Source organism: Danio rerio, chromosome 18 (genome assembly GCF_052040795.2).
Source record: "Danio rerio strain M-AB ecotype USA chromosome 18, GRCz13ab, whole genome shotgun sequence".
Classification (NCBI taxonomy): Eukaryota; Metazoa; Chordata; class Actinopteri; order Cypriniformes; family Danionidae; genus Danio; species Danio rerio.
The window spans coordinates 12,527,501-12,537,500 of NC_141038.1; the positions used below are offsets into that span (position 1 = coordinate 12,527,501).

The 10,000-nt window shown below is 38.6% G+C and overlaps 1 protein-coding gene across 8 annotated transcripts in view; it reads right to left on the reverse strand.

Moving 5' to 3' along the window:
* The window catches only part of tspan9a (tetraspanin 9a), a 390,559-nt gene that overhangs the window by 165,216 nt on the left and 215,343 nt on the right, over nucleotides 1–10,000 (reverse strand). For 3 of the 8 annotated variants that reach the window (XM_087293026.1, XM_087293025.1, XM_087293027.1), the window contains one exon: nucleotides 7,517–7,596. In XM_087293026.1, the coding sequence (XP_087149152.1) occupies nucleotides 7,517–7,579 (63 nt within the window). In that variant the 5' untranslated portion in view covers nucleotides 7,580–7,596. Of the gene's footprint in view, nucleotides 1–7,466; nucleotides 8,467–10,000 lie in introns of those variants that run through there. The other 5 variants (XR_015514757.1, XM_087293024.1, XM_087293030.1 and 2 more) reach the window with 3 other exon arrangements.

The following is a 10,000-nucleotide window of genomic DNA, read 5'->3' on the forward strand; positions in this document are numbered from 1 at the left end:
ATTTGCATTAAATGTTGTTATTGCATAGCTTTCAGGCAATCAGAGTAAAGAATTTCAAAAGACCATTTTCTTATCCCAAAAGAAAAATGATACTTTTAGGCTACCCAGGATCATTATTACGTATATTTACATACATTATTACCTGTATACATTTCTTGTCAGCACAAAATATGTGGTACATTTTTTTTTTGCTGTTTTTGTTTCTGCGAATCCACCAGAGGGCACTGTGTACTCTTTTTCAGATCTCAAATTTCTCTTGCAAGTGCCTTTCGCGCCTGCTCTTCTCACATAAATCCACATGGGGTGACCCGATCCGACCGACCGATCCCCCCACTCACTCCCTTCCCTAAACTCAACCGATAGTGTTTTCAAAAGCAATCCAAAAAAAAGAAAAGACCTCACGGTCACCTGATATTTACTACATTTTCAGATCTTCCCACGTTCTCACTTTTTTATTTACTAGTTTATTTAATTTTTTGCCTTTTGTTCTTGCTTTACCTTCTTTCTGGTAACGTTCTACACCAGACTCAAACCCCGTCGTCGCGGTCAACTCCTCTTTGTGTCTCAAGTTCATCAAAATACGAGGTGAGCTACTGGGCAATCTAGTAACAGCAGAAAAGCCATCCACATGGAGGTAATAGGTCAGCTGGTAGCGCATAAAGAAACAGTAGCCATCGGCGGTGTCATACCAGCCCTTAGCATTTGTTTCGAAGTCCAGCCATACACAGCTCTGGCTACATAATTCACGCTCTCCAGAAAAGTATACAGGGGTACATTTTCGGAATAATGTGTTGCTTTTAGACCTGGTTTGGGTTATTTAAATGTATTTAGTTTGTGTTATGTTCGTATTACCGTCACTTAATTAAAATGCAAAAGACTATGAAAAGATATCGATGTCACACTTTAATCTCACTAAAATAGCCGTTCTATTAGCCAACATATCCAGCACACCCTAAAACAGTGTGGCACTTATAGTATTAAAACCCTGAAAGAGCAATACAACCCCATTCAGCAGCCAAAAAACACACACTTAGCTCCTGCATTACATGACACTTCAGCAGGATTACAACAGCTAATAAAACGCTGAAAGAAACTGCTGAACGCCCTACATTTCTAACAACACTCGTCATTCATCAAGGCTTTTAACAAGAACAGTTACGATTTTGACATATAGGCTTGTGTTTCTTCACTATGCCCTGTACAGCTCTTACACAGGTAAAAATATATATATATATATATATCCTCATGGGGGTAGAGGAAAATAAAAATGACAAATTAATCAACTTTTATATCTAAGGTGCTATGGAGAATTGAGAACATATCTTGCCCTTAAGGGTAAACTTATTTTTAATTGAGCAATGAGGTGCTCTGAATCAAAAGCGGGAGAGAAAGGACAAAAACAGATCCACCATGTTCCAAACAACTGCCTTAAACCCTGAAAATGAAGGCCACCCTGCCTGCAGCTTCAGGTCCACTATTGAATAGGCTTTTATCAGATCTCTACCTCTGGGCTTCGGGCCAAACGGATGCTTAGGCATATATCTCTGAAGGTAAAACACAAACATAAGTTACAAATAAAGAGCAAAATGGACTATTACGAAGTCACAATAGCTTTAATTGTTGTGTATTTAAATAATGTGGGTTTATGCTGAACTTATTCTACATAAAGATTTCCAAGCACTCCACAATGTCAGACCCCCTGGAAGGAAACACATCTCCGACTGATCCAAGCAGATCCCTGGGCTAATGAGTCCTTCCAACATGTAGGAGACAAAGACAAAAGGAAATCAAAGATTTAGATGCACTTATTGAGGGAATTTTCCCCAGGTACGCAGAAAACCAAGAGGCTGAGTAAATAATGGCAAGACAAGAAAGTGGTAAACAAGTTTATCAGATGCTCAAACTGGGACTAATTACAAATCTGTCGCATTCAGTTCGGATTAAATTCGTAATGCGGACAAAAACCGAAAGGAATTGTCCAGTGGTAGAACACAAATAGAACAATTGTGAGAAAATAAAATCAAAACAAGTGGTTTATCATTTCTTTAAAGGATGACTTTTTTTGGTAAAGTGAATACATTTGTCTTTGTCCAGAATCTAATTTCATCTTTTCAACAATCTGCTGTTACCTTAAACGCTTAGATCTGAACACCAGTGTTGGCCATACTAGGCCTACTAGTAATGCGATACTGTAACAGCATTACTTTTGACAGTAATTTATACAGTAACACATTATTTATAAAATAAAGTAACTTCGTTAATGTTACAATATGATGTGTTTGTCCGTTGGTAAATAAATTAATTTTGCCAAATAAATTAGTGATTAAAAATGACTTTTTGTTTAAGTCTGTCTTGTGTTTTAGTCGTTAGAATGCAAATTAATTAAATCTGTGAAGCTGATCAACAGTGTATTCTCCATGCAGCACTGAAGTGACGTTATAAGGGCATTAACGGGAGCATTAAAAATGTTCAATGGAAAAGTAACTCAAAGTTACTTTTAATGCATTACTTTTTGGTGTAAGTAATCGATAAATGAACTGAGTTACTTTTTGAATGAAGCAAATAGTAACTGTAACTAGTTACTATTTTTCAGTAACTACTGTAGTACAACAGAGCTGATCCCTTTGGATATATTCACTTAGGAGAAACAAATAGCCAATACAAGGCCCACATTAGAAAAAAAATATTTCTTACATTTTAATAATTAGGTTTATTTTTATAAATTATATATATTAACAAATAACAATATTGTGATAAACGGTCTGCTCTAGCTTTAACACAAGCAAGCACTAAAGATCCACACAAAAAGATTTTTCTGCTTATATCTCCCTGATTAATGACTGTGTAGGTGGCAATCCAATTTCCGTTAAGAGTCAGAAAATGAGCATATAAGAGCTTGGCCTGACACTTTTTGCTTTCTTGTAAGCTTGTTTGTCATACTTTCTTTTTGTAGTTAATACTTCATTGAAGGTATAAAAGCAATATCACTGGAAATAATCTACACATAATTGGTGCAATCCTTATGAAATGTACTTACATACTGTAAGACAAATTTAAAAGGTGCAATGTACTTGTATTCTTGGTGGGATGGGTTTAAGAATATGGGTAGGTTCAAGTCTGCATTAGTCACATGGCAGGCATCTGCAATGTATTTAGGATTATAGTTGACCAGACATTACAGTTACAACATGGTGGAGTAAATTCAAATTTTAACTTGAGTGAAAGTTTATTATTTGCATGTGTTTGTAAGGCCTGACTTTAAGAATCTGAAGCAAACTTGAGCTATTTGGGCACAATAAAAATAAACATTTGTAGATTAATGATTAATTAAACATTAGACAATAACTTTCTTAATTTAAACGATACAGTGTTAATTAGGGCTGGGTGATAGGACAAAAATGCTATCTTGATAATTATTTTCCATTTTGAATGATAACGAAATATATTTCGATGTAAGTTGGTAATGCTTCCAGATTTAATAGCCCAACAATGACTGAAAGCAGAAAAATTAGAGGGTCCATTAAATGGCATAAAATATATTCGGTCAATAAATTTTCGGTGGCCGAAAATTTGATACATCTCGAATGTATCGAATTCAATACATCTCGAAAATTTGATGCATCTCGAAGGTATCGAATTCAATACATTTCGAAAATTTCATACTTCTGGAATCTCAAATTTTCGGTGGCCGAAAATTTGAAAATTCAATCAACACACTTTTAGATTCTCATTGTTGCACATTTCTGATGTGTAATTGGCTCTTAGATCAATATAGAGTTAAAAACGTCCAGAGCTTATCATTGTTATTGACATAAATTTTATTGCGATTCAATATATTATCATTTATCGGCCTAGCTCTAGTGTTATAATAATAATAAAAATAATAATAATATTAGATATTATTATTATTATTATTATTATTATTATTATTATTATTATTATACAGTGATTCTTAAATTTCTGCTTCTGAATACTGTTTGACTCCCCAGAAAATAATAAATGATTGCTTATTTGCATCTTTTGTCTGTTGAACTTGACTTTAATGGCATTTAATGCACATACGCTCCCCTACAGAATCATCCCAATTAATCTAACTTTATGAGTTCTTCACAAATTATTCAAGTCATCTGGTGAAGTTGCATTTATATTGCAATTTAATGTATATTGCAGTGAATAAAAATATAGCAATGCTAGTTTTTTTCTAAATATCGTTCAGCCCTGCCTTCAGTTCTTTTTACATACAGGTGCAATATAACTACACGCATCTGTAAAGCAATGCATTTAAGTATTTTATACAAGTCCAAACAAAAGACTTTTCTTTCACAGTCCAGACATTTGAAGAAGCAACAGAAGAAAAAAATCTATTACTACTTTAAGTGTTTTTTTCCCCTTTAGAATAAAAGGTGCAGATTAACCAACTTGTCAAGAGAAAGTGCTGAAGGTAAGAACAGACTTGTGAAAGTTTGTTAATTTGTGAATATCTTCCTGGAAAAAAAAAAAAGATCAAAGCTCTTAAATGGTTTTACGAAGAAAGGAACAAATAAAATGAATGAATGAAATAAAACCAGCTTTGCTGCCTTGGATAAAAGCTCTATAGGAAAAAAAAACAGCTAGTAGGGAGGGTGGAGGGATTGTGCCAGTGCCGCAGTGTGGACCTCCACTCATTCATTCGACAGCACACGCCTCCCTTCCCAAACTACCCTGAGACTGACTCTCAGATCTGTAAAAGCACCCGCCAACCCCAACATTTCAAACTCCAAAATGTCAACCCAGGTGATTAAATCGACAAGGCGTCCTAATCTTTTGTTACCATGAACCAAATGGCAGATAAATCCCCTGCAATCCCTGGAGTGAAACTCAGAATTCATAAATGCGAGGGCACAAACAAAGAGGCAGCGGCTTTGATAAGGAGCAGCACACCTTTGGAGCAAACTGCTGAGGTGGCAGTATTGTTTGAATAAGAATGTGCTTGATGTAATATGATAATGGCGGTGAAATGAGGATGTGCATTCAATCTCTTACAAAGGATGTTGTGGAGCATCCTTCAGTAGTGCTTGAGCTAGCTGTAAGGCTGTAAAAGGATAGGAGGTGGACAAAGAATAAGCACTGAAAGATCCCTGTGAAATATGGCTCAGCCTGATTCGAATGATATAGACAAATTACACAGCTCGCCAGCAATAAATGAGGTTGTAACGAACCTGGCAGGCTTGTCTGAATCTGAGAGGCTATTGACACCATTTAGTAAGGTAGCCCAATCAAACATTAGCAATCGATTTTCATTAACAATTAACAACTGAAGTAATTAAACTAATGCAATTTTCTGTTAAAATAGTTGATCACAGATTGATGTGCTGATTAATTTAGAATTAATGGGACTAAATGCTTTGAGTAGGTGCTAGAGGGCCCTTTCATAAAAAATGTACTAATATTTCACTAAATCAATAGTTTTTCAAAGCACTGCAATGCTATTTGTTGGGATAAGTGCTTAAATTGTAATCAAGAGAGTAAATAATTAACCAAGCAGTAAGTAAATAAATTCATAAACAAAGTATTGATATTACAAAAACATTTAAACAAACTGAGGAGTTTGAGAAAACTGAAGGGTTTGAGAAACCTGCTTAATTATAATTTTAATAATTGTATTATACATGTAATACTGGGGTAAATTACATTAAAAATACATTAAAAACATGTATAGGGTTGTTTAGACATGCTGTTTACCTCTTCAGAATCAGGAACACAGCATGGTGTGATCAAGCTCACCACAAAATGCTCTAATCTGTGCTGAAACTGTCCAGCTCAAACCAAGTTAATCCACCTAAGAAAAACAAGACAGATGGTCCCGAGCAACTGCACAGGATCCTGCTTTTATTTACCTAGTGCCTCGAGTTACAACCGTAAGCCTTGTGAAGAGGCAGCAGGCGGCAGCACCTGGCTCTCTAAAGCAGATGGGGTGACAAGATTCAGTGTTCCACAGAATGATAACCTTGCGATTCCTGGAGCGCCAAAGCAAGTGGAGCGTAGTCCCAGGGGTGTCATGATACACAGGCACACTCTCCTATGGAGATCACCAAGCTTCAATCGGCATCACATTCTGAGGCATGTCATAACCCTAAATCACACGCACACACTGGTAACTGCACACGCATAGTTCTAGGATTTGATTGCTCCCAATGTTGGAATGACCTTAGGGAACTCAACTCAGGTCGTTTGAGGAATGGTTGAAAGCATATTACTAGAGGAACATCTGAATTACCTGACAGAAGGAGCCTCATGGGCAGAGGACAAGGCGGATCTTGCTGCTACTACTCATTAACACCCATTTACTTACAACTAACCTTTTCTATTAGCCTTGGCTGCTTAAAGAGCAATTCAGGGATTTCAAGATCTCACTGACGGTGCATCACATCAAAGTTCACAACCCTTGACCGCAATCCTCTCGTCAGAGCTACGGATGGAGTTAATGCTCCACTGAACTGCAAAAGCCCTTGCACGGGTGTCACTCTGGTAGAAAACAATAGGATCACACACGTATGTGTGCATTGCTAGTCTCTAGTACATGCCCCGTGACACCTCCACATGTTTTGTGTCTTACACACACACCTTTAATATTTAAGCCTTTGTCAAGACTAAACAAGGTCAGTTATTATGGAAAGGATACCCATCCTGCACTACATTTCACAACTTAGCTGGGCTTTACTGAAGCTCTGATATAAAGCTTATATATAAACTCACACATCTTCACTTGTCACAAAGAGTCCAATTGATGGGAAAAGTATTGTATGCTACCTTATGTTACTCTAGTAGCGACTCAGATTATACTTTCTGAGAGTACAAGTGCGAGGTGAACATCGTTAGCTTATGCGATTAGTGTTTATGCATGAGTGCCTCCGCACAATAGACTCGGCCCAATGACCTACACACACTCTCTCCCATCAGCTTTTAATCCAGTGCCTCCATCTTTTCTGTGATATTCATTACAAACAAGGGGGATAACAAAAACAAGAGCTTAAGTTTTGCAAACTGGGTCACCATCATCATAATTTAGCAGAGTACACCTTGTAAACTGATTGAAATGTAGAACCAAAATTTAACCAAAGTGTCTGTTGACTTGATACTGATGATGCATGTAACAGCTCTCACGTCAGTTCCCAACATATTCAGAGTCGTTAACAGCCATGACTGAATGCGATCAAAGAGAATACATGGACTGCTTTCTTACAATCCTTGTGTACACATCACAGCATCTCATCAAAGCAACTTGCAAGCTAAACCCATTCTGGGAGAGTGGCACAGTTTTCCCAGGGTGCCCCAGGAGACTCAAAGGCAGCCAAAAATAGTAGCATGTACGTAAATGAGAGCATGGCTAGCCTGATGTAACGTAGGACAAACACATGACAGGAAAGTCCCTGTACCAGCATGGGTGATGCCCCATGACATCTCAGCAGACATTTATACCTCACTACTTGTAGAGAGGAAGAACAGAGCAGGTGAGAAAAGTCAAAGTGGGACTTACCCAAAAGATGAGGTTGAAGACGAACATCATGTATTTTAGACAGCACAGGCAGCCTCTCGCCATGTTGCACTTCTTGAACTCTAGAAGGAACACAAAGGATAGATCCAGGTAAAAGACCACGTATTTGCTGCCTTTCGGAGCTTTGTACTTATTGCTGCCTTTATCGTCGGCAGCCGCTCCACTCTGAGCAGCGGTCTGTGCACGTGGCCCAGTGGACCCGTAAAAGGCACCGGCGGTAAAACCTCGTCCTCCGAACGGCCGTCCAGAGGTGGAGGCTTGGGCAAAGTCTGAGTCACGGCTGTCCACAGAGGGGCTACGGTGGATGGCGGATTCCTCACTACTTGACTTCTCCATGCTCTGGAACGGAAGCCACACTCTTTATTTCATTCTCTATCATGTCTCTTGGAATAGCACCTTGAACTTGCGCTCTAGTGCTCTAAAAAGTGTTAGTCTTTCTCTTTCACATAAAAAGATCAGGATTAAGTCAATCAGACAGCGGATTTGCAAAATCGCTCTAGTGGATGTGACAGCTTGCCCGGGAGCCTTGCTGTAATATCCAGAAGCGTTACTCCCACAAGCAGGTGCACGTTGAGTGAAGCTGAAGTTTCAGCAGTATTCCTTCACCCTACGTCCTCTCAAAAAGAGTGTCCACCCCCAGCCCAGGAAATGTCCGGGTTTGGTTCAGCTGCTGCTCATCCCACACTCCTGCCTGCTGACCTCAGCTCTGTCTTTCCACGAAGACTTGATGAGTTCCCACAGCCTTCTAACTTACACCCCCGTTCTCCTCTCGGGATTTTGCGCTCCGAGAGACTCTCTAGATCCCTCTTTATAATTTTTTTTTTTTTTATTCTTGCTTGCCAGAATCAATCACGCTGCTCTGACTTAACCAGTCTCCGGCACGACATGCTTATCCTTGCTCCTCTCCTCCTCTCTCTGTCTCCGCTCTCAGTAACTGCTCTGGTGCTGATACATGCTATTATCAGCAGCCGCATCTAGTGGGCATTCCCTCCCAACCTAGCGCAAAGCTCTCACCTCTCTCTCTCTCTCTCGCTCCACTCAGCCCCTCCCCTGACTTACAGACCACCAATAAGGCAGCAGCTGTTGGTTCTAGCCCCTCCCCTAGCCAATACAGCAGATTTAATGTGCTTATCATCACTGCTTTATGCCTATACAAGTTCAGCGCTGTCAACTGTGCAGGCTAGCCAGAAGAGAGTCTGTGAGGGTAATGATGAATTAAAAAAAGTCATGAGCTGATGGTGGAGGAAGGGGACGGGGGTAGGGAGGTGAATATGAGACCGAGCACGCGGCTGCACATTCGACTAGGGCATGGGGTTGTGGAGATGTTAATAAAAAAGAAGCTTTAGAGTTACAATAAGTGCAAAAGTAAGTCTAATAATTTAATAACCAAAAAAATGTTTAGATAAACCACCACCTGCATTCACTGGCTTTTCAAATATAACTGATATCTAGAAATATGTGGCAGTGACGTGAAACATTTTTAAAGGTTGGTTTTTGAGTAGTGTTTAGTATTTTAAAAAACTTAATCTATGCCCCACCTATGCAGCGCAAGAAGCACTGGTAAGTTGCCAGTGCATCAGTATCAGGGATTATAGCACTATTTCAAGCATTGACATTGGATAGTATGCATATGTTTTATACATACTGTACAGTCAACTGTAAGACAGTAAATGTGCACGGTTTCAATTTCCACTAAAGATTTCACAAGTCAAGACAACTGTCAAATAAGCAATTTGTTTGAATCAAAATCTGTCTCTTACAACTAAATGATGTGCTGGCTGCAAGTGGACATCTGATAATTAAAAAGAGAAAATATTATTTTAATTAGCTCAATTTTATTACATTTGTTCCATCAGATTTATTGCCCTCACATTGTGCATTATCAGGCTCATCCACAGTGGTAAAAATGCACCATCAGAACAGCCTTTAAGCTTGCTATGTCCAAATTCACTTGAAGAATATCCAATAAAAATCCCTTTCTGAAGAAATGGGTGTATGGCATTGAATAAAAATGCCTTCAAACACGGAAAATGTAATGAAACAACTGCTCGAATAGTTAACATGGTTAAACCAAAATTAAACAAATATTACAATACTTCATTAACAGCTTTTTATAATGCCTTTTTAGACAAACAGTAACACTTCAGTTAAATAATTTCAAGTGAAGTTTTACAAACTAATTTCAAGAGGAGCGTGTTATATGATCAATCGCCGCTGGTATTTCATCTGTAATCAGCAATAATCCAATCAGATTGGTCCAAGTCTACAATAAATAGACCGATTTCGCCCTACTGCATTATTTTCTACTGTCTTATTTTACCAGGGGGAGCCCTTGAGACCTACCTGATCTCAGACCACCTTATATGCTTATTGACCAGGCGGGACCCCTGGAATTATCTCAGTGCTCAGGGTTCTCTCCCAAACCTGCTAATAGCATCAAGCAATTTCTAAGTGTGAACTCTTGAA